The 25,691-nt window shown below is 40.4% G+C and overlaps 2 protein-coding genes and 1 long non-coding RNA gene across 5 annotated transcripts in view; 1 reads left to right on the top strand and 2 right to left on the bottom strand.

The window, feature by feature from the left end:
- Positions 1 to 10,565, bottom strand: part of NR2C2 (nuclear receptor subfamily 2 group C member 2) — a 71,338-nt gene extending 60,773 nt beyond the window's left edge. Inside the window, exon 1 of one of the 3 annotated variants that reach the window (XM_067544344.1) lies at positions 10,336 to 10,565. The gene's annotated coding sequence lies outside the window, so the exon portion shown is untranslated. Of the gene's footprint in view, positions 1 to 621; positions 666 to 10,335 lie in introns of those variants that run through there. The other 2 variants (XM_067544343.1, XM_067544342.1) reach the window with 2 other exon arrangements.
- On the top strand, positions 9,870 to 25,180 carry LOC137150404 (uncharacterized). Its single transcript, XR_010918962.1, has 2 exons — positions 9,870 to 11,066; positions 24,545 to 25,180. It is a non-coding gene; the product is annotated as an uncharacterized lncRNA (long non-coding RNA).
- The window catches only part of FGD5 (FYVE, RhoGEF and PH domain containing 5), a 147,582-nt gene continuing 143,435 nt past the window's right edge, over positions 21,545 to 25,691 (bottom strand). Inside the window, exons 20-21 of the mRNA XM_067544345.1 lie at positions 24,444 to 24,592; positions 21,545 to 23,805 (exon numbers count right to left, since the gene is read on the bottom strand). Of these exons, the coding sequence (XP_067400446.1) occupies positions 23,769 to 23,805; positions 24,444 to 24,592 (186 nt within the window). The 3' untranslated portion in view covers positions 21,545 to 23,768. The remainder of the gene's footprint in view (positions 23,806 to 24,443; positions 24,593 to 25,691) is intronic.

Below are 25,691 nucleotides of genomic sequence, written 5' to 3'. Positions count from 1 at the left end.
GTAGATTATCATCTATTTCCATGATAAATTGCATGTTCAATGCTGAAAAGTTTATTTACATAATTTAGCCTTCAACTATCCAAGCTACAGTGAACGTAAGTCAGGCCGTTAATGTTACCTTAAAATTGTTTTTGTGCTTTGATACATGTATGCTTGGGACAAAAATCCAAACTATGATTCACAAGATTCTTACTATTGCATGTTCACCATATTCACTATGTAGTATAGGTGGTACTTGAAACATGGTTCAAGATTTAAATGGCATATCTAACTAAAGAGTAGAAACCCTTATTTATTAACTCGTTTCACTCAAAAGCATTGGTTTTCTTGTATCTTTTATTTCAAATTATGAGTATTAGAAAACAGGCAAAAGAACCAAATTTCCATGCAGGTCACAGTTGAATTTCCTGTTTTACACATCTCATATGGAATCCACTAGAATGAAGTAAGGCAACTGAAACAAATATTAGCTACATTTCGTACGTTCTCGTGTAAAATAATTGCTGTTCAATAACTACCTTCTGCTTCATTTCTGATCAGTTGTAAACAATGGAAAATACTAATATATTTTTTCTTTCAAAATCAAGTGTGCCAGCTACTGTAATATCATCTGTCACTCACCTCAGCCACCTGCTGTGTCTCCACTATCTGCTGAGCCAGCACCTCCATATTGGTTGCCATGGTGAAGCAAGATCATTAGAGAACCTGTTTGGAAAGATGCCAGCAACTTCCATCAGGAAAAGAAAAATTAGACTTCTTGTCATTGTTATTAAATAAAATTAAATTTGTGATGCAGCTTTATGTGAATTTACACCACTGCCAAATACATCTGACAAATAAGAAAGCAGTGCACATATTCACTGCAAATGTGGGAATACTGATTTCAAGACGCAGATCTTTTAAAATTATAAGCAAAAAATATTCTTGTACTTTATAAAACCAATCCAGAAAAAATATTTGTACTCCATCATTTAAAAACTGGCAGTTAAAAAAATCTCCATTTTGAAAATGAGATTGGAATTGAAGTTCAAATTGGCCCTATGTGCGGAATTCAAGTTCCTCAAAAAGCTTTAATTAATTCCTAGTTAGTGAGGTGTGGAAAAACATTACACTTAATTACACTTATGAACAGCTTCTATGTCTTACTGTGCTGGGCAAGGAGGTGGCTACCAGAGAAAGGTATGTGAGGAAATTTTTATTGAATCCTTTTTGCCAGACTACCATTATCACCTGTGTTTTTGTCAAAATCCTGCATTGGTAGGGAAATAGTTTAGAATATCTAATGTTTCTTTTCAATCTTTAACTTCTGTGTTATATTTTACAATGATACTATGACACCATTGTAACTGCCAGAGGGAAACTCGGTAAAAAAGTTATTTCCTATGACTGGTGAATGTAACTGCAAATCAATTATGTGACAAACACACAAATAAAAACAAGATGTACAACAAAAAGGGAGTAATGACCAGAAGACAAGCATGTCCAGAAAATTATAAAAATATGGTCCTTAATATGGTTTTGTTTCTCCATTCATATTTTAAATTGAGAAATCTTTTATGTCTCTCTCTGAAAACTTAACAGCAGAAACAATCTATTTTAAAATGATTATATTAAAAATTTTGCAAGCTCAGCCCTAAAAAGTTAAAATACCAGCAAAAGCCAATGATGGCCATTGGCCAATGTTCTGGCAAAATGTTGTGCTTGATAATGCTAAGGCAATCAACTCCTCTCTTTTTTGCAACAGCCATATTAAGCAGACTCTCTAATGTCTGCAATCATTTTTAGTCCCATTTTGCTACTAATACAGTTGCAAACTCTAACCTGAATAACCATTCAAAAGGTCAAAATATTAATGTAGAGCTTTAAGTTTTGGGCAATGGTTTCGAAGAAATTGGAGGAATGGTGTGTATTTGGGTAAATGGATATCTAAGGAGGGAGAAAAATGTTTCAGTTTTCCAGAGATATTTTGTACCATGTTTTCACAGACAATCACTGCATACCATAGTCAAGGGTGAAATTGACTAGGAGTAGTAAATATCCCTGGCACAGCATGCAAAATAGGAAAGTGAAAATAAACACTTCTGATTTTTCATCTCAAGTAATTTTTAGAAAAAGTCATGAGCTTAATGTCAATGGACTCTTCCTGGTAATTATACAAGTTTAATACCTCAAAGTAGATGCCAGACAAGTTATAAACTCTTGTGGAACAGTGGTGACAAGTTAAGTACTATCCCAACAGAACATATCACTAGAGGCTACTGTATGTCACTGCATGTCAGTATTTATATTAGGAATTATAAATTGTTGTTGCATCATTTTACTATAGAATTATTATAAGTTAGGTTGTTAAACAACATGTGCTGAATTATATATTGCCAGTGGAGCTTCCTAATATGACAGGCATACAATATTATGCTGTAAATAGATGGCGTGGGTAGAGAGGGATTTAAATAACTTTCTGATGAAAAGAAAAACAGTCCTCTTAAATATACCAAATGATAACTGTTTATTTTAATATTGTATTTATCGTGTATATAAAAGTCCAGCAACCAAAGGAAAATGTGTTGATTGCATGAGGGCATTGGGACCTGCTTATAATATAACATAGATGACAGTTGTTTGCAACAGTTGCAGATGAATATTATGCAGCAGTAATCTTAGAAAAGAGCAAACTAAATTCAGCACCATTTTGGCTAGCCATTGTTAAACCCTGGTGAGCAGTGTCTAACAATGCTTAGCTGAAACAGCTGACCAGTTTGTTCTTTTCAACACATTCCAAATAACACACTCTTTCTTTGGTGGTAATGACTAACTTAGGCCCTCTCATTTTGTATATATAGTTGGGTGTACTATTTGTAACCTGGGAAGTGGGCGGGCTGGTGCTTGGGGAGAGGGGGCCGGGAGGACTCGCGCCTGTAGCACGGCACTGTAGCCTTCCTCAGAGCCTGGGTGTGAGGAAGCGCTGCGATACCCCTGCTGGCCAAATCCGGTAACTGCAGGGCTCAGACCCTGGGAGCAGAGGGGCAGGGCCAAGACAGGAAGAGGAAGTATAAAAGGCTGGCCTAGGTGCTCAGTTAGGGGGAAGTTGCTGCTGGAAAAGGATGTGCCTTTAGGGCCTGGCCTTGCCTTCCACTGGCTGGAATCTAAGGGCCTGTCAGGACTACTGAGCCCTAGTGACTGGGCTGAGCTACTGGAGATGGTGGACTGGGAAGGACCCCCTGAAGCCAGCCATGATTTAGAAGTGTTGCCTGGGACCTGCTGGAGCTGCCTGAGCCCTGTGACCTGGAGGAACCACTGGGGCCCTGTGACTTGGTGGAGCTGCCATCTGCTGATGGCACTGAGGAGTTCCTGGACCTGCTGCCAACTGATGGCAAAGGATTGGTGGGACTCATGCTAGCCACCTATCCTGGAGAATCTGAGGCTGACCCTTGGCTCCAGGTACCTGGGTTCAGGGTGGGAGGAAGTAATGTGGGGCAGCTGACTTAAGTCTGGGTGAGCTTGCACTCGAACCAGTGTTAGAGTGTTGTGGCTGGAGCCCTGCTGATTCAGTGGCAGAACCCTGGCCTGGGATGTGGTGGAATCAGGTGGGCCTGTGTCCCTCTCCCCCCCCCCCCCCCCAGCCACCCTTGGAGTCCTTGTCTCTGATGCTCCTGCAGCTGTGGAGGACACAAAGTGCTTGTCTATACAGCTCGGGGCCAGAGACCACCGGACTAAGGGCCCAGGCTATGCTGTTGCAAGCCCTACCCTGCCTAGGGCTGGCGGCTACAGACTTCATTGCAAGTCCTGCCTGTCTGGGCCAGGGGGCTATAGATTTGTTGCCTGCCCTGCCCTGTTGGGGGTTGGTGGGTGGGGGTCGGATGCAGGCCCAAGCTGTGACTGAAACCACAAAATTTCCCTCCATTGGACAGCTGGAACTCTCCTGAACAGCATGGGGTGGAGGTGTGGCCTTCCTCAGAGCCTGGGTGCGAGGAAGAGCTGCAATGCCCCCACTGGGTAGGTCAGCCGCCAGCCTACATTGGGATTGTTTTCCAATGTGCACTACTTTGCATTTATCAACATTGAATTTCATCTGCTATTTTCCAGTTTTGTGAGATCTAACTCTTCAGTCATTTTGGACTCCCATTATCTTGAGTCACTTTGTATCAACTGAAAACTTCACCATCTCACTGTTCACCCATTTTTCCAGAACATTTATGATTATGTTGAACAGAACTGGCCTCAGTACAGATCCTTGGGGGACCCTGCTATTCACCCCTCTCCACTATGAAAACTAACCACTAATTTCTACCCTTTGTTTCCCATATTTTAATCAATTACTGATCCATGAGAGAACCTTCCCTTTTATCCCACTACTGCCTATTTTACTTAAGTCTTTGGTGAGGGACCTTGTCAAAGATTTTCTGAAAGTTCAAATATACTATTTCCACTGGATCGTGTTTGTTTGATCCCTTCAAATAATTCTAATAGATTAGGGATGCATGACAAAAGTTATGTTCACTCTTCCCCAATATATTGTGTTCATCTATGTATCTGATAATTCTGTTCTTTACTACAGTTTCAACCAAATTGCCTGGTACGGAAGTTAGACTTACTGACACTTCTGAAACCCTTTTTAAAAAATGGGCCCTGTTCCCAGTTTCAGCCCAAACAGGGGAATTTGGGGGGGAAGCGGGGTGTAATCCCCAAGGCTGATGGCAGAGGTAAGTATCACAACAAGGAGTCTCAGGAAGGAATGTCAAGATATAAGCAATCATTTCCTCAGAACAGGGAGTAAATAGGGAAGGAATGTGACTCTCCTACTGAGTGGGAAAGACTAGAAAAGGGGCAGGAACTCTGGGTCTCTCCAGTCAAAGGACCTAGGAAAGTTTGGGATGGGTTTTTGAAGAGGGTGGTGACAAGGCCCAAAAAGAGGCCTATAAAGACAGCCAGACAGATGAGTAAGGGACCGTTAGGAGGGCATGTTGCTTTGGCTAAACAATCAAAAAGTGAGCTATATCTCGAGAGGAATTAAGAAACAATGGCAATCTGGGCCCAAAGCTGGATCTCGCAAAAGGAGGCCATGAGCAACCCTTTGAGGGACCAAATATGCAGCATTGCTGATAGATCCTGGAAAGAAAAGTGTGCGTGCTCTCGAAGGAGGGCTTGGACCAAGAGAGAGATTGGATGAAGTGTTGCTCTTTGAGAGGGGAGACAATCCATAGAGGATTGTGACCCAAGAAAGAGTCTGAAGGTTTTGGACTTCTGTTATCATGAAGGAGTGACAGTTTTTTAGTTTAGCCCTCTGGCTAAGCCAAAAAACTATCTTTCTAACAATAGAGAGAATATGGAGCCACAACTGCAGCAATGAAAAGGTAAGCAAACTGTTTCATAAGTGAAGATGATTATTGATAAGAGAAAGTGTTTACACCAAGAAATGTAAGTGGCTAGCTAGTCAAATTAGAGCCCTCTGCTTAAAACCATTGCTGATTTACAGATGTAATGTAGCACACATTCTCCAGAAAGGTGAAAGAAGAAAGTCTCTTGACAGCAACCACATCTTTTCAATGCTAATAATCTCAAACAAAAGTTAAAAGGCAAACATGTTTCTCCTTCAGTACCATCTTTCTTCATTTCCTGGCCATATCACACCTTCTCAGGTGTTTGTATTGTTTCATTAGCAATAGGTAATGTAGCTGACAGGCATGCAAGCAGAGTTATAGAAAAGAGAACTTAAGTATTCTATGATGAAGCTCTGGAGTTCTATATGCAATCAATCTGGGCCTGACTTGGATCTATGAACCCCTGATATCATGCCAGACTAATTCCTCTTGAAGCCTGCCCCTCTTTTTCCTGTTCCACTTATCATAAACTGTCATCAGTAGAAAGGTGGGATAGGCATCAAAATATTCTCATTATACCTTTTTTAGAAAAATCTCAGCTACAAAACCTCTTAAAACATGTATGGAATCATTGACAGTAGTGTGGATTACGCTGACTTTAGTGTTCAACTTCGCATACCTTAACTTCTCAACTTATGTACAACTGAACTACACAGCTGGTTATGATTTTTTAATTAAAAATAAATCCATTGGCTAGTATATAAATGTTTGATTCTGGCAGATAATACTAAATGAGATCAAACTTTAAATTTATATTTGCTGATATTGATGTCTATAAATAAATAGACTAAATCTAACATTATCATCTCTATGCAGGCTTTTATTATCCTACAACCTCTGTTTTGACCACTTTAGATCTATATCTTAGTTGAAGATTACAGTTTTGTTCATCTTGACCTTAACTTGCAAGAGTGTTATATGGTTTTTTTAAGAACCTTTAAAAATCTAAGTTTATATGAACTCTTTCCATACCAGATAACCTATTAAGTTGATCTAGGCTTAGCCTAAAACCCTGGATATAAATACTAGACTTGGCTAAGAGTTTGCAGCTCAAATCTGCTCTAAAATGGACAGAAGCTGAACACTAAATCTACACATTCCAAAACTAGAGAATTTTTAACTCCAATATCAAATCCAAAAATTCAGATTTGCATCTGGGATTCTGTGTAGCTAATAACTGATCTAAAGGTTTAGATCCAAGGTTTTGTTTCAGGCCTTTCTGTACAATTAAGTACATCTAGAAATATGTTCCACTAGGTTGGCACAACATATGCATTACTGCTCAATGTTCTTTTGAAAATCTGCTAATGTGCACTGTGTCTAGCAGCACCTGATACAATTATCTCAAACATGTATTAAAAAGGCATTAGCATGGATATTTGTTTTCAAAATATTACTTTAGGGAAATATTGTGACTTGAACAGAACATTTATTGTTTCACAGTTTTTAGGTAAATCATAACTTACTGACATTTTTCAATCAATCTGAACAACTATCCATCAAACTTTTATAAAAGAAACTAAGGGTTTGTCGGGAGGGAAACGTTAAGAAAAGAAATACATGGCACAGGATCTTCCATCAGAAAAAAATCCACAGAAAGAGGATTTAAGATATACTATTGTCACTTTCTGGCAGACACTGAGTTTTAGTAAAATTACCTAGCTTTTATATAACACTTTATCAGTGAGCTCAAAACAAATATGGTATCATTACCCCATTTTACAGACGGGGAAACAGGCACAGAACAAGAGGTGAAGTGACTTGCCCATGGTCACCCTGCAGGCCAATGGCAGAGCTAAGAATAGAATCCAGAGCTGCTGAGTTCAAGTTCAGTGCCCTACCACTAGATTATACTGCCTCTATATATGCTATTTGCATGTGTACAAATGGGTGTCTAGCAAATGCATGAGTACAAGTTCCTGACTGGTGCACACACACAGATAGCTAAGTATTTACACAGCCATAGGCATGGTACTTGCATGTGGTCATGAATACATGCAAGTATAGTTACCTAGCTTCTGAAAAACTGCAACTTTTCAGTAATTGATTTTTGAATGTTAGTTTTGCTGTGGTTTTCCTTTAAAAAATCTCTTTACATTATGTGCAGTTGGAAAACTATATTTCTGAACTAGACAGCATTATCTAGTAACTGAAGATGCATCTGAGAACTAGGCACTTCTGCATCATAAGCCTGGGCCTGGCACTGACATTTTGTGGTCCTGCATAAATTTATTTAACGAGTCCAATTCTGGAACCCACACTTAGAATCTGTCTACACAAAGACTTGTGCCTGGCAAGCACAGGTGTAAAGTTATAGCACACTAACCTGCGCATCTAAATTGCCCTGTGGATCTTGCCACCCCACACTAAAATTTCCAGAGTGTAGTTTGAGGAACTGTATCAGCAGCACCTGTTAAATAGGAATAATTTCTCATCTTCCCTACATTGTGCTGTATTACTTTACTGGGAACCAGCTAGTCACATTTAAAAAATGTGATCACCTGAATCAAAACTTTTTCAGAAAAATGAATGTATCCAACACAAAGAAAAAACCTTTATGGAGTAAATGCTATCAAATAAACAAATGTCATTGGTGAAAAACAAACTGTCAAAACACATTAGCTCTGTATAATACAAATCATAATGTGGTAAGTTGCACATGCAAATTTTATATATACTAATATGACAGAATACTTGACATAATACAAAACAAAGCCAAAAATAAGACAGTTTTTCTGGTAAAACCATATTGTATTTTTCAGCATTGTCGTCTAATTCCATTTTTTTCAGGCTGTTCAATTTGTACATGCACGTTTACAATACATTTCTACCAGGCCATTTAACATTGTTGCTTGTAGGCAGCTTGTCATTTGTGGCCCTCCCATAACTTACATCTTTTCCCTCTTTGGTTTTATGCATTTCTTTAACTAAGGAGGAACAGATATTAATAGATGGTCGTCACATTTTTTCAGTTTTGTAAGAAAGATGACCTGTATACCTGACATGCTGTTCAGCTACAAATTCTCTTAAAGACCCTCTGGGCTTGTGTTTCAAGGGATGCAATCCTTTATTTCTAGTTCTTAATCATAAAATTAAGTTAGTAGTCAAGAACTGTGTATGTTGAATAAAGAGTAGCTCATTCTCTACCCCTTCCCTTGCTCTCCTTATAGAACAGGGCTAGTCTATAGCGGCAGCAGTCGACAAGAGATATGCAAGCAATATTATGTAGCTTGTGTATCTTCCACCAACATACTTATAATGCCAGACTGCAGGGTCTTCACAAGGCTACATCAACAAGAGGCATCCTCTTGTCAATGCAGCCTTACTCTTTTCAGAAAGGTGCGCTCTCCAGTCAACACCATTAGTCCATCTCCCATGGATTGAGTGGATCTACGTGACCTGCTCAATCGATCCCACTGCATCAATTGCTGCAGAGCCTCAAGTGTAAACAAACCCATGGTCAACAGTTGTGTGGCCCACTTCAGTGTCAGAGATCCAAATGTGCTTTGCAAAATACTTATGTACAACATCACTGTAATGTAGCCTCTCTGCTGAGCTGGAAGATAGCAGCCAACTCATTGCACAGTAAGGAACAGAGGACTGGCCAAGACAGTGGTTTAAAATTTATTCTACTAAAAATGCTACAAAAATCTTTAATCTGAGAAGAAAGCAGCCCCAAACTCGAACTGCAAACTCTGCGGTGAAATACCCCAGGAACTTGGTTACTTAGAGCAGGGCGTAAATAACAATCTTATCGCCAACTGGCAGCGCAGGGCCCAGAGAAAGGGCAATGAGTAAGGTAGGCACAGCGCCCGTCAACACTGGGCTCTAGAGGAGCTGTCCCGCTGGCCACCACACATCCCATGGCTGAGCACTTTGCTGCGGGCTAGCCAACTGCACTCCAGAACCCAGAGGCCGAGTCCTATCCAGCACCTACAGGCCACCTGGCAGGAGGGGGGCCGCTCCAGTCAGGACGCAGCAGAACCAGGCCCGAGATCAGCAGGCCCCACCCCGCCCCGCCCGAGGCTCTCTTCTAAGCCAATGGGCGCCGCGTTCCCTCCCTCCCAAGCCTTCCCCCGCCCCTTCAGCTAATCCGCACAGCGCGAGGCTCCGCCCTACACCCAAGGAAGCCACCCCCTCCCTGTCTCACGCCTCCTGTTCCAGCCAATCGGCTCATTTTAGAGGCAAAACTGCCCGCCCCTCACAGAGCGGATTGGCTAAGTGGGGTGCCAATTAGGCAGTTTGGCCCGCCTCCTGCCTAAGAGGAAAAATAGTCGAGGGACGCCAGCAAAGAAAAAAGCACAAAATGGCGGTGCTGGCTGATGGCCAAGTCCCAGGCGCAGCCGCCGCCATTAGACCCCCCCCCACCCCTCCGGTGTGTGTTCTGTCGGGCTCCGAAGGGCCCGGCCATAGCTGTGGGGGAGCGGCCGGTAAGATGGCGGCGGTCCCGGCCCCGTATGCAAAGTACCCACCGCCCCCACCCCACCCCCCACCCGGTGGCAAAGGTAAAAGGGTCGGGTTCAAGCCGCCGCCTCCGCCCGGCAGACTCCAAATTCCCTGTGCGTGGCTGGGCTTCCTCTACACTGGGGCCGGGTCCCGTCTCCCGCAGCCACCCCACCCAGCAGGCTGCTGGCCCGGACGCCGGACCGGCTCGGAACCTAGGCGGGCCGGACTCCACTGAGCGGCTCCGGAGCGGACTTCGTCTCGATCGGCCCAGCTGCTCCCTGAGACCCTTTTACGGCGCCGCCTGTGAGCCTGGCCAGCCCTCGCACGGCCGGCTCTCGGCTACCACCGACACCCGGAGCCCTAACAAGGGCGCCCCAGAGCCGGGCCCCAGCCGCTTCCACCGAGCGGCCTCCTTCCCCCTAGGGGTGGTGCGGCCTGGCTCCGATCCAGCCGCCAGCCCCGTTAAGCTCAGCCTGCTCGGGGCATTTTTATTTAGAAAAAAACAATTTACCTCAGGCTTTGGTGGCAAACGTGCCCCGACGGTGAGCCGGGTCCGGCCGGGCCTGTTCGGCAGAGATGCCGGGCCGGCGGCCCCGAGAAGGCGGCGGCGGCGGGTGGGGGGGTTGCGTGGGTTAGTCGTATTGTTATTGGGGGAGGGGGTTTGTTTTGGTTTTGGGCCGTGCCCCTGTGAAAGGTCAGAGTTCGTGACCCCGCCCGCCGCTGCTGCCGCCTGGGAGCGTTTCCCTGCTTCCTTTTTCCAGCCCCACGCCGGCCAAGGCCCCCTCCTCCATCCTCCTCGCGGGGCGGGGCCGGGGGACGGTCGGCGGCGGCGGCGGGGAGGGGCTACCTGAGCTGCGCGCCTGATGGAACGCTCACACACCAACGTTCCAGCTGGTCCCGGGGGCAGGCGAGGCGCTTTTCGCTTCCTCGGCCCGCCCGGGCCCGGCGGGGCGCGTGCGGTAGGCCATGCTTCCCTCGCACACGTGCTGCTGGTGGAGAGGCGGCTCAGACTGTGGGAAAACTGTGGCTCCCTCCTCCCCCTGTGTTCGGTTGCTGGGGCTGGGGGCGGTGAGCAGACACCTTCATTCCCCCTAAGCGCTGGTGTGGCAGGGGGAGCGAATGAGGAGATGGCCTGGACATGAAGATCACTCTCAGCCAACCTTTATCACGTTGCTGTGAGGAGGAACCCTCTATCCCAGAAAGCTACTTTGGGGAGTCATGGTTTACCCTCTGACCTGTAAGGTTTGTGTGTATTCTTCTACGTGGAGTTAAGTGAATGCTATTAACTTGAGGTGGGTTATGTGTTAGCAAAGGCCAGTGTGGACACTCCCCAAAGGTTTGTGCTTTATCCTGTGGCATCTACACAGCAATCAGAGGTGTGACTGCAGCACAGGTAGACTGATGCTTGAGCTAGCTTCAGTCTAGGGCCTAGTCTACACTAGGAAATTAGGTTGATATAACTGTGTCAGTCAGGAGTGTGAAAAGCCACACCCCCTGAGGGACACAGTTAAACAGACCTAACCTGCAGTGTAGACCGTGCTAGGCTGAGGGAAAAGTCTTCCATTGATTTAGCTATCGCATCCAGGGGTGGTAGATTACCTACACCAACGGGAGAACCCCTCTTGTCAGGGTTGGTAGGGTCTTCACTGAAGTGTGTTATGCACAGACCAGTCCTAGCAGGAGTATCAATAGCAGTGAAGCTGCAGCAGCACAGTACAAGCCTGCCAGAGATGTTTGGTACTAGTTACTGAGGCAGCCAAGCCTGCATTGAAGTCTGTGCTGCCATGGTTTCACTGCATTGGTACTCCTGCTGTAGTTGAAGTTAAGAACTCCCTAGAGCATACATACAAAAAATGTAAGGTTCTTGTTTCTTGACTGCTTTTAAGCGTTCTGCCTGTTCTTTTATGGTTAACAATGCACCTAAGGTATTCACCTCAGACTTTCATATTTGCAGCTTTTACTTGGGCAAAGCTCTCGTAGTCAGTGGGAGGTACAATGGGCAGCAGTTATTCAAATGAGTATCTTAAAGCCCACATACACCCTGTTGTTGGCTCTCATGTAAACCGTGGCAAATGAAAATGTTGGGCTACTCTTTTTTATTGTTTTGTAACAATAGAAGGAAAAAATAAGACTCAAACATTTAATCTTTAAGTAAAAGTGAGTTAAATTATTTTATCTATGATGGTAAGTTTTGTTCCAGTATTTGTTGTTCAACTATGTATGGATTTTTTTATTCAATTGGAAGTAGTCCAAGGTGATGAAAATTACAAACCAATTGGGCTATAAACACATCCCTGTGATATTTACTGGTTGACAGCTTTATCCACCGTTGTATTCTTACTTAAATAGCTTTTCTAAGGTTTGTGAAAGTCTTACTTATTACCTAGGAATTTACAAATTAAGGGACCTATATCACAGTGGGACACCCCTTTTTATTTACACACTTGTAAATCAACATATTTATTAAGCAAATGATAGTCTCCTCAGTCTTTACATGGAACAAAGGAACAATACTATTGCTCTTCAATTTTTTTAAAAATTGATAACTAATGTATAAGAACAATATTCCTTGATGATGTCAGTATAACATGAAAAGGAACAATATAATCTTGATAATTCATATTAATGAGTGGGAGATGCTTTGCTAAATAGTGGACATTAAGGAGGAGACTTCAAAGGATTATGGAAACTCATTTTTTGCTTTTAAAATATCTTCCATAATATGAGAGCAGGGTATCACTCAGCTAAATTATAGGTATAGAAATGAATGAATGGGTCAGACCACTATGGGCTAGATATGGAGGATGCACTGCATGTAGGAACCATAGAGTATCTGTACACCAACGATAGTACGTTGGTTGGTATCACTCAGCCCAAGCACATGTGGCTGAGTGCACTGCCTGTTTAAGATGTGCACTTGTGGCAACAGGAGGTAATAAAATTATATACTGCAGGTATTTTTCTTAAAAGTTGAATATTTTTGACCAGTAGTAAATACATTAATAATTACATTTGGCAGGAAAAAGTTTAATCAAATCTCCTGTTTCAGGATGTAAACTGATGGTGGCCAGGAAGGAATTTTTGTCATCTTACTGCAGGGTCAGGGCAACAGGATTTTGGACTAATGGGCCAATGTGTTTGAAGCAAATTCTCATGTAGCTTTAAATTTTGTACATGATTGAATGAACTAATATTGCTTGAAGGCACTGTAGATCAAAATACATCTTTAAATCTTTTCTGTGTATCAGATAAATTTTACGAGACTGGTATTGGAAATGAATATGCAATAAACTTACTGTGGAAAATTATATGACATACTACACAAAGTTTGAAGACATAATATAGAATATGTTCTGGACAGTCAGTTGAAAGAAAACTAAATAGAAACTAATGTTGTCTTACATAAAATATTCTAGAAAAGTAGCAGTGGCTACAATACAATATCAGAATGCAGCTAAATCTCGAACAAATACAACTTCTGAAATTGGAAATAAGTTGAAGTGAAACATGCAATTCTATAGATGCTGAGTTTTGTCTCTATTGGACACTGGTATATTAAAGACTTTATAGGGTTAGTATAATTGTTTTCTGCTACTTGAGACAATTGTTGCCTTATGTTTTTTTTAAAAAAGATAATTGAAATGTGTTATATAGCAGGAGCTGAACCATTTCTAAAGACCTAATGGTTGAAGGAAGATAATCGGACAATTCAGTTACTTTAGGGTACTTCATAGCCCTATCATATAGCAGAATGCTTACAGCTAGAGATTGTTTAAAGAAAAATCTCTTCAGAATTTGTCAGTAATTAGGAAAAATTAATCAAATACTGCGGCTGTATGAGTGCGAATCTGTGTGCTATATCTGTGTCCTCAGAACACGCTGACTTTCTGCCAAATGTCCTATGCGGTACTAAATTTTATAGTTTATAAAATCTCATTGATAGCATTTCACTATTGCCCATTGTTTTTTCTTAGTCCAGCTGCAGTACTGCAATAACATCTCAAGTCAAAAGTAAATTGATAGCCATTATATACCCTAGATTGTTAGTCAATGACAGGAATAACCCTTAGCCAAAATTTGTTACTTGTGATGCAGTAGTACTTTGCAGATATCATTCAATGCTTTGAAACTAGCCATACCACCTAGTGTGTCAACAATATCTATAGGAATAGATTTTTGGAGTTCTTTGTAAAATTCAAAATGGCCGAATGTTACGTTGACTATACAACAGTAGTTTTCATAGGAGTCAAGGATGCGCTGCGAACTTAAACTGGTCCCTTTGTGCATATGTATTGTAATAGTCTTTTGTTACATGTTTTTTCCATAGGATCCTTGCCTCATAAGTGCACAGGGTAGATTGTGCTAATTCATTGGTTTTCAACCTTTTTTCATTTGTGGACCTTTACAAAATTTCAAATGGAGGTGCCAGACCCCTTTGGAAATCTTAGATATAGTCTGTTGACCCCCAGAGGTCTGTGGACCATATGGTTGAAAACCACTGTGCTAATTGAATGGGTAGCTGTTAAGTATTTTTTTTATCCTCATCCCTAAATGCCAGCCATCCTGTGTGCTGAGTGAGGCCAGGGGTTCTGTGAAAAAAGTAGTGTGAGATCATATAATGAGACAATAATGCATTTTCACAGTGAAGCTGAATTATGTTTTCACAGTCAACTTTAACACAGGCACTTCCTGACTTCTGAGCATCTGTCTGTAGTCTTAATGTTAATTACCTTGCCTTTTAAAAAAGTTAAAAAGTTAATGCTATTAGGTGGAACCATATTAATCTCTGCATGGATCACCAGCAAGTTTGGAATCTTTAAAGTCACAGCGTCGACCTCTATCAATTGAAGTAACGGTAACTGGTGGTGATAGGCTATTCTCTTTTATGTGTGCAAGCCTCTAGAGGTGCATGGCACATATCTTTTGCCAGTGGGTTTCAAAGATATTTGTTGACAGCAGAAGAATTTTGTGACTCAACAATCCTGGGTTCTATTCAAGGCCTGGAGGGGCAAGTGCTTTAGTGACTATAGGCCCTTTTATCCCCCCCCTACTCCTGTCTCATTCCTCCAGCCTACATGCCCTTTAGCATGTCCTTACTGCCTGCCCATGGTGTTTCCCATTCTTCGTTTGTTAGGATTCTTCCTTTTCCATCATGCTGTGTTGGCACCTGCAAGGAGAGCATAGAAAACACAGGAAAAAGTCTCCTTCCTTTCATTTCTTATGCCTGATGCTACAGTGGCCCCTCAGTGAAGTGGCTGTAATGATTATTTAACATGGCAAAATAAGAGTTTTCCTTAGCCTCTTTCTCAGAAAGGGCTAAACAATTTTTCGTGAAACTTTAAAAAAAAAAAAAAAAATTTAGAATGAGGTAGATGTCTCAGTATGGAGAATGCTAGCCTAAATGGGTTGTTTGGCAAAGCTTTAAGTAACTTAAACAGGGTCTTACAATGAAAAGTTTTAGGCAACCTTTCCTACAGACATTGCTGCCAGCTCCACCAATACTCTAAACTTCACCTGTTGCTGAAATAACAGCATCAAAATGAGATTGGTTTGATCAGTTGTAGACATGGTCAGTGTAGAAGAATATTTCAGTGCAGAGCTGGAATTTTCCTTGAAGTGTTTAATGTTAAATGGAAACTTCTCATCCTGCACATCAAGCTCAGAAATTTCATGGTGAGGGTAAGACTTGAATGTATCAGCCTTTTTGACATACTAGAAAGAACTGGGGAATGCTCATGTTAGCATGGAACTCTTTAGCATTCTCAGTTTGCATAGATTCATGATAGGTATTCATTTTCTGTTACGTATACACACCAATATCCTAATCATGTTGGGAATGGTTCATTGCTTTCCCTTTTCATTACACCAATAATACTATTTGAATAGACTTGAAAAATATTTGTCTATAATTTGCATGTATCAGCTCTACATAATTTGTATATTAGTTGCTGGGACAACTTGATCAAATTCATTTGATCTTGATTGTCTGCTGGCATATTAAAAAAACCTTGTTTGCTAGAAAAAAAGAATGTTGCTTCTGCATGTGCATCTTCTGTAGATCTATGATCATGACATTTGTGACAGTAAATAGTATGTGACCAATTGACATGCTGAGATATAAGTAGGTGATCAGTTCATACTGCTAAAGGGGCAATTTTCTGTGTGGAACAGCAAGTCATAGGAAACACAAGTGAACCAATAATGCTATTTTTGTTAAGTTCTGCATATCTCCATATATATACAGATAAACTTTACAGAACTACCAAGGTGTGCATATGCAAAAATTAAGTATTTGTGGGACTGTTGTTACATGCCTTTTCAGAACAATACGTGGGATTTCTAGATTTATAGTTTGGGTTTTTTTAAGGATAGAAGTGACCTTTGTAATCCTCTAATTTGACTTCCTCCATAAAACAGATCCTAGACTTTCATCCAGCAATTCCTGTTTCAATCCCATAATTTCTGGATTCTTTTTATCAGTCTAAGAAGAAAAGCAAACAAATTAAAAAAACAAAACAAAAGTCCCATAGTTTTGAAAAGGAAGGAGTAGTTGTATCAGATACTGGATTTTGATAATCATAGCACAATTGCACAGATTTTTAAAAAAAAACTAATTTGTCATCTAAGAATATTTGGAAAAGCAAAAGGCAATTTTGCTGGTAGACAAAGATTTCTCATTCCAAGGAACAGCTGACAATATTCCTGGAGTTTGTACATCTACTATAAAACATCCGATATTACTGTGGATTTGAATTCTGTTTTATAGAAAACCAAATTTTAAATAGGCATTATGCAAGCCCTAAACGTTTTCAGAACTGCTTTCTTCACAACAAAGGAAAAATAAGATGTTATTGATGAAAGGACATAATGTTAGGGAACTGAGTCCATTCCCATTGAAGCCAGTAAGGGTGTGTCTACACAGCAATTAAACACCCCTGGCTGGTCTGGATCAGCTGATTTGGACTTGAGCTGTGCAGCTGTAAAATTGCTATGTAGAAGTTTGGCCAGCAGCCCAAGTTCTGGGACCCTGTGATGGGGAGAGGGTCCTAGAGCCCAAGCTCCAGCCTGAGCACAAATGTCTACACTGCAGTTTTTCGCCTTGTGAGCCTGAGTTAGTTGATCTGGGCAGGTCATGGCTGTGCTGCAGGTCTTTATTCCAGTATAGACATACCCTAAGAGTCTTTCTGTTGGCTTCATTAGGTCTTGGATTAGGCAATAGACCTTTTGTTAAACTTTCTTTTGCTGCCCATGAGAGCAAGGTTTTTATTTCTAAGAAATAAGATCTGTTTTCTAAACAAACCTTTGCTCTTTGTTTATATGCTGCAGTGAGCTCACTTTGAAGTGAAATATCACAAGCAATAGTATGGAAATAAAATAATTCCTTTTTGTTGTAATATTTTGTGTCGTGAAAGATTTTTTTTAAAACACACACAGTGCTTGTAAAAGATGACCTGTTATCTCTAGAAACTAAATTTCTTTGTTTACAGAAATGGTAAATTAAAAGCAACAGCAGGGCAAGTTTTTAAACACTGTCCATTCAATGTACCCCAGCACACACCTGCATAAATTACTTCTCAGTATGACAAAATCATTTGAGATGTTGCAGTACTTGGTTATTCTGTTGTGTGGATTCAGATTATATCCATTTCCTGTGGCTGGCTCTTTCATTGAGGACAACTTGATTACAATAGTAATGCATTTTCTGATTGATCTGGCCCCTTTAGAACTGGTAAACGAGAAGCAAAAGGCTATTTAAAGTGCTACTAGTTTATTTAAGTAGTCCATACAATTCCTTTTAAGCTTTTTCATTTTTGTGGTCTGTGCATATTAACAAGGGAGGAAAGGACATAAAGGTGAAAAGAAATCCTGGAAACTGCTGGACAAATGTATCACATGAATAAAGGGCCTAAAGAAATCTTCATTACAGGGCATAGATCCAACACTGACTTACCAACATTTTGAAAGGGGGCTACAAAATCTGATTTTTAAAAAGTCTCCTTCCCAAACCACATAGTTAAGTGGTAATATTAGAAGTACAGTTGGCTGGAAAGCAGCGCTTCCTTTTCATGACAGCTTTTGAGGCCTTGAAACTTGTTTTCATTTTGCAGTGAGATGGAAACAAAACCACTTAAATGTTTTTGTGTAACAGAATTGTATCAAGTCAATTTTCTTGTCTGTCTTTAATTCAGGTCTCTCTATAGCAGTGACTGGAGAGTTTACCCTGGACCTAATAAGAAACCTTGTTAAAAACTTAGTCAGAATTGATGTGTCTCCATGAAATGTTTTGACTTTGATAAAACAGCCTATTTTGGGGGAAACTATTTATTTTGTTAAAGTTCTGACTAACTCTAGTTAGAAGTCAAACTACTGTGTATTAGGTATAGTATATAGAAGCTTCACACAGTGTCCAGTCAGCTTGTGTTCCCACCACTAAATATTGTATCCTCTTCACCAGTAGTTTAAGAACCATTGTGTGTATAGTTCTAATCTTTCATTTTCTTATGATCTTTTATGCTAATATTACTCCCAAATCTCTTCTAATTATGGTCCACTAAAAAGTCATACTAATTTATGTGAACTTATATGCCCGACATAAAATGGAATAATATTTTGTCATCAATTCCATAAATACTGGCTTGGTTTTTCAGTGTAAGATACAGATCTCAAAAGGGTTACAGCTGAGAATTAATAGAACCTTGTCAGACAGTTACTGTTTACGAATGAGGTGCAGCTCATAAAATCTGTTCAGGTGAACTGCAAGTATGATGAAAAGAAGTTGATGTCTGCAATACAATTATTCTTCCAAAAGTCACACCCAACACATGGTTTACTGCTTTACTAAAATAAACTCCGATATTACAGAATACTTCTTCCCTTCCCAACCACACACAACAAACCCCTCTCTGTAGTTTCATATGAATGTTTTTAAACCTTCCCAGTAGCTTCCTATAGGTTGCTGCGATCAAGGGCTTGATCCTGCAGCACTTACACATGAGTGACTTTACTCATATGAATTATTCCACTGATTTATATGTGAATATAGTTACATACATAGAGTTTGAAAGTTCAGGATCTACTGGCTTTAGAGGCTGGGCTGAGTGGAGAGCCTTTAACCAAGGTTGTCACAAGTGAAAGAGAATTTTAGTAGTCTCAGTGCAAAGTCCAGTTGATATTTGTTCATGTTAATGTCATTCTTTTACCCTGTTCCACATGCAGTTTGGAAGTGGGCTAAAAAGAACTGTAATTAGATTAACTTGGTGTTGCAGATTAGCACCCTGAGTTGCACTGGCAGAGTTAACCCTCTGTGCTCTGACATTTCATTTTCGTGAGCACTGAAATTCACCTGGCAAGATTCCAGCCCCTTGTGCTTTGTCCCAATTATGTGCAGGGTCTGCAGTGGTCCCTAGGGGAGCCCTGGTACAGGAGCAGATTATGTTCAGGGTACGTGTCTCTACTGTGCCCCTCCCAATACCTCCCAAAATACAGGCAAGCCAGAACCAGATATGAGGCATATCTCTGACTGGACTGTTCTGCACTCTAGCTGTTCTGGGCTGCAACATTGGGTGGAGTGTGCTATGAATTAGAGCAGCCTCTGAAGCTGTTGCATTTTACCCCAGGGCTGCACTGGTGCCTGGAGTAGTCCACAAAGGTGACTTTAAGGCCATTTTGTTCCTAAACAGTTACACTAGTGGTATTCCTGTGATACAGTTCACTGGCTCTGTCATATTCTTAATTTGGCTCTTCAGAGATGTCAGTGAGATTGCTTATGGAGTGGTGGTGTTCACCAGAAGCAAAGCTCTCAGAATCTGGTCCAATGTTAATATGTATGGCATAGCACTAGTCCTGGGGGTAGGTAGCCAATAATGATCTAAAAGAAGGGATTTATAAGAAGGTGTTCAAAATTACAGATGGTAGACAGTGTGAGTATACCAAGAGGAAGAAGAATGGATCCAAAGCAACAAGAAAGTGCTGAACTAGACTCTCACTTAGTTTATATGATTCAACATGGAAAAACTGTGAAGAGGACATTTTAAAAAAAAGTGTTTTAAATGGCATATGCTGCAAGATGTAGGTATAAAGATTGGTTGTGATAGCAGTTAAAAATGTCTTTTCAGCAGTTAGCAAAGCAAACAACATTGGGCTAAATCACTGGAATAACATCAGATCAATATGCCAGTACAGTATGAGTGGGGTTTTTTGATTTGGTTCAGTAGGATAGAATTGGGCTGAAATTGAATGAAATCTTCCTCCTCCTCTGTGTGTCTGTACTAAAATAGCTTTCTACATCTGTGCCCAAAGTGCTGCTGATAGGTGGGCAGCCTGCCGAAATCTCTAGAGGGCACAGTCCTGTGCAGTATGGATTGAAACATGTTGCTACAGCTTTGTCAATTTGAAGGCCTCGCCTACCAACCTCAGACTTGATGTGCTCCTCCCTTCACTCTAACACATTTTCTCAGTTTGATACAACCACATCTTTTTGGAATCAGGTAACATTGGAAGTTTTAAAGGAAGTGCTTTCACAGAATGTTCCAGGAATCTGGCTCTGTGAATAAATATTCAGCCTTGTAGCTTGAATGATTTTGAAATGTACTTGAAGGTGTGTGCCGGTTCCTTTCTGAAACTGCTCTAAAGTTAGCTATCAAAAATGTGTAAAAGCATTAAAATTTAGGACTTGAGATGTTGCTTCATTCATTCATCCCCCCCCTCTCCCCCCATTTCCCATTCTCCTTATTCAAGCATTCTATTCCAGTGCAGGCATGTGAATATATGGTCATGCTCCATCCTTGGTAGTGGTAGCTGGCTGAATTGTCACTTCTGTTACGTTTGTGTTGGACAAAGGAACACACACATGAATATTTTCCTTTCCATTTCTTCCTACTGAAGGGATTACCCAGGTTTGAGATGCAGAGTTTGAGCCAAATCACTTACCATTCATGAATAAAGATTTTAAGAGCTATTTACTATGTAATTTACAGGAAAGGAAAGGCCTCATATCAGAGAAACAAATACTATGTGCCTTCTGATGACTGTCTATGCATATAATTCTATCAGTGGTAGTAGTAAAATGCTTTAAAACGGATGGATGTATTCCCTGATAACTTTACAGTTTGCAGCCTGTCTGACTGCACTGAATGCAGCCTACCTTAGAAATAATACTCTGCTCTGCAGATGGTGACTTTTAGAAAGTGTGGAGTACCTGCCTTTTGAAAATCAGGCCCAGTTAAGGTGTCTCCATTCAGGCACCCAGAATCACTACCACTTTTGAAAAATTAGGCTCTGTTGGTGACCTCTCTTTTCCCAGATCTCCAGCAGCAATACTGTCCTGGAGCTGAGCTGTCCTAGTAGTATGTGAACACCGCACAATCTTTAATGTGTTTATCCTCACAACACCTCTGACATAAGGAAGTACTGTAAACCCCAATTTACAGATGGGAAATGGAGTCAGAGGCTATGTGACTTGCTCAAGGCACACAGGAAGTCTATAGCAAAGTAGAGGCTTGAACCCAGTTCTTCCTTGTCCTAACTAACATCCTAACTCTTGGACCATCCTTCATTCTCTCCTTTTCAAAATTTGTGGTATTGGAGATTGCCATTCTTAGATTTGGACACGACAGTCTCAAAGTAAGTGCTTGTTAAAACCATAGGAGCAGTGTGTAAAATGCTAAGGTAGAAATAAGGAAGAAAATTATAATGTAAATGAAAAACCTGTGAAAGGGGAATTATATGTTGCTTTTTTATTTTTTCACATTACTTAAAACAAGAAGTTTAATAGCACTGTTTTTTTTTTTTATTTTTTACAACAAAATATTTTCATGTATTCATTTCCTGCCCATTACTGAAAACTTCATACAACAGTCAGTAAGGCCCAGATCCTCTAAGGTACTTAGGGACCTAACTCCCATTGATTTCAGTGGGATCAGCTGATTTCAGTGGGAGAGTTAGGGGCCTAAATACCTTTTTGAGGATCTTGTCCTAAACATCAGCACCTAAATGTTCATAATACTGTTGTTTATCTGTAGTGCAGTTTTGTTTTGCTTGAAAACTTGGTTAGTGATTTACATCTGTTATATTTTGTACTTAACATTCTTTGTTTTTGTCAGTGCAAATCCAACAAATGATTTTTTTAAAGGGAAAAAAACGAAACATAACATTTACAGTCTAATAGAAGCAAGGCCGTAGTTGTAACACAAAATGTACAGAGTTAACATTGGAGTTTACCCATTTAAGATAATACAAAAGTTTTATTGTTTTTGTAATTTAATTCCTCCTTGCATATGACTGTCTGCACTTCAGGCAACTATGTGTCAGAGACAGAAATGTATCTCAAATCTACACAACTGCATTTCACTGTTAGATTAGGTCCATATTTGATTTTTTAACTTGTAATTGTTTTTTCAAATGACAAATAGAACTGACTATGTAGTTTCACTTGAATACATTTTGTAAACTTTTAATAAATATGGACAATTCTAACCAGTCACCATTTGAACCAGATATTCAGGTTTTGCTGCAAATTACTGAAGAAAAATGTATTTAAAAATGCTAGTAATTAAAATAGGTTTTCAGGGGAAATGTTCTTTTTATGTAAGTAAATCCTTGATTGGTATTTTATACAAAGATCTACTTTAACCATAACTGCCATTCTGTTCCTCAGTCTAGTATTACAAGTATATAACACTAAATCATTTTATTGCGATGATTGTAACATTACTTTTTCTCCACTCTTCATTTAAAAAAAAACAAAACAAAAAAACACCAAAACCCACAACCTATAGGGCTAAATCCTCAATGGTGTAAATCAGCATAGCTCCGTTGACTTTAGTGGAGCTATGCTGATGTGCAGATCCTTTGCTGCTGTACAATAGCATTTAGCCACAGGAATTCCAAAGCACTTTGACAGCGTGTTCAGACAAGTGCTTTTCAGCCAGCCAGCATGTCTATTGCTATATGCTGGTAACAGGAATTAAAGTTTTGATGACATTATTCATAAGTCATCAAAGCTGTAACAGGGCTTTTAAAATAGAGATTCTATCAGGTACTTAAATAATCTAACACTAATAAGTAGATCAGTGTCAAATGAACACTCTTAAGGTTTACAATAAATTAAAAGATCCTTTGGATTTCAATCTGATACAATCTGCAGGGGAAAACAGTATTTGACATGTAGGTTTGGAGAGCTACCGTAGTGCATTTTAAAGTACTGTAGTGGTAAGAAATGAAACTTACAAAATAAATTATACAGTGATTTATGTAAAATTATAAATTGTTGGTAAGTAATCACCCTGGATCCTAGTCATTGGTGTACTGGCAGATCATATGTAGTGCATTGCATGTATTCGTTCGTAGTCTGTGGAAGCAATTTAACATATGCAACGCACAACTTCACGCTGGCACTTGTTAATGGACTGGTGATAAGTCAGTCCACAGAACCCCTTGGAAAACATTAAAAAATGAAGCTGTAGTTCAATTAAACAATAAAGTGCTTTAAATGAGACTCTGTGGTTTACTGCATTGTTTCTTATTTCATGGTAGATATCAAAACCAAAAAAAGGAAAGTTGATTGTTCTCGAGAGTAAGTAAAACTGAACCTGTTACTTACTGCTAGCCAGTACTTCCATCTGAGTTCAGAAATAATTTGTATCAATTTCTTTTCTTGTCTTGATATTAAAACTTAATTTACAGTGGGTTATAGCGCAGGTTGAATACGTACAGACATAGACGACGATAAATATTCCCTAATTTAAAGTTTTCCCTTGCAAAAAAAAAAATATGGGTTTAAAAGGAAGGATGCAAAAGAAAGAAAGCAATCTGGAAATAGTCCATATCCAGTGTGTATAGGTAGGTGGTTTGAAATATACTACTCAGCTTCTTGAAACAGAAAGGGGTTGTTGGGAATGTAGAAAAATCTGAGAGTTTATTCCAAGTCCACTTGATTGATTACTGCTATAATACGGTTGCTTCTTCCATAGCTTCAATCCACCTGAAAAAGAAAAAAGTAGAAGAGCCAGATTTTATTTTGTGGATCAAGCCAACATATATATTCAAAAACACAGGGCTCAGAGGACTGAATTGCGTATAATAGCTCTGTCTAAAGAGAAAGTTTAGACTGGTGATTAGAGCAGGGTCCTGGGAGCCAGGACTCCTAGGTTACATTCTCTGCCACTGATCTATTGTGTAATCTTGGGAAAATTACATGGACTATCTGAGTGGGTGTCTAGGGAGCGATGAAACCATAAGGTAGGGGAGGAGAAACAAATCTCCATAATCACCCACTCTCCTGCCTGTATTTGAGTCAAATACAGAGGATTTATATAGGCCACCCTTCTTACAATGATCACATCTGACAGATAGCTATATGTGGATCTATGCATCTGAGCTTCTGCAGTTGCACTATATAAACAAGCAAAATCTCCATCTTGTCAAAATGGAGTAATTTCTACCTGATGCTTTAATACCATCCAGGCAATTGTATTATAATTGGCTCTAATTAGCATATCCAAAGCTGTTTGTTTTATCTGTAGCTGAGTTGCATTCAAAATGGAAGGAGTGAAGAGGGCTGTTTACACTTTATACTCATTCATGGGTTAGTATGTAATTGTGCAATTCCATGCGCAGTACCTCTGTGCTGAATTGTTATCCTCCGCGCGGAAGCTATAAAACAAGGTTTGCTTGTGGTAAAGATGGAAAACTGCATCTGTACTTTCTTCCTCCTTTTCTAGGGCAACTGTGAAACCCAGCAAAGGCAGACTCTCTGTGGCGACTTTATCCTAAAATGAATGCGGAGGGGGAAACAGACTTTAGAAGGAGCACTTCCAAATGGGCTGCATGCAGTCTGTGGCAAGGGATATCTTTTTCAGGATCTACAGTGCTTAGTACGACAGAGTCCAACTTCTTGAAAGAGCTTCCGGGGCTGCTGCAATAATAGTACTATAATAAAAATGAGTAATCGGGGGCTGGATTGACAATCCTGGAGAATTCTGTTGTCTAGTTAGTAGGCTCAGCCTGGCCAGCAGCAGTGCAAGCGTCCCTCACATGTTGCCCTGCCAAAACCCTGAGCTCAAAGAACCACTGCTGGGATAGAATTCTCCATGTCTGTTCAGCCCTCTTTAGACTCGAGAGACTCCAATTTAGTCCTAGCCATGATGATGGCTTTTGTAATGTGGCTCAGACTTAGATCACCAAACTATAGGCCTTTGAGAAGATCTGATGGGATCAATATCTGTTTACTATTATCTTTTGGCTAGGTTTGTACCAAGGGTAATAAAGATGAAAGATCCTGTATCTTATTACCAGTTCCCTAAGCCATTATTATTTACTGAGTGTCACCCATGTGTTTGGTGGCATCCAGCCCCTCTCCTGCACAGCCCAAGCAGTTTTTTAACAGACTGCTCTTCACGGTCTCACCCAGCATGCTTCCTTCTAATGACACCACTTTACAATTTATGAGCTGGTAATGCAATTCACTGTTAATTTACTCCCAAGAAACATCTATGAATTTCATTTGCCAGAGTTCACTGTACAAGTGGAGTAAAGAAAAACAATAAGTCTTAATTGAATTGCAGTTTAACTGTTACTGATGGCTGCAATTTTGGTCCCTATATCTCTATTAAGGTAATGTTGGGTTTTTGTTCTTTGTCTTTTTAGATTAGTTTATCTCCGTTTAATATAATCATATAGCCACAGCTTGAAGCATACAGTGCAGTTAAGGACCCACTGCTCTTTCACATCTCAAGAGTCATCATCACTAACTGCACATGCATCCATTTAAGGTTAGTGGAGTTGCCCAACCCATGAGGGGCAGGACTTGGTTCTCCGGGCCTGATTTTCTGATGTGCTAAGCTCAGACAGCTCTTAACTGAAGTCAGT

This window comes from Emydura macquarii, unplaced genomic scaffold, assembly GCF_026122565.2.
Source record: "Emydura macquarii macquarii isolate MOO-44397 ecotype Brisbane River unplaced genomic scaffold, CSIRO-AGI_Emac_v2 contig_968, whole genome shotgun sequence".
Lineage (NCBI taxonomy): Eukaryota > Metazoa > Chordata > Testudines > Chelidae > Emydura > Emydura macquarii.
The sequence above is the reverse complement of the archived record's forward strand: the minus strand, read 5'-3'. Positions and strand labels throughout refer to the sequence as shown.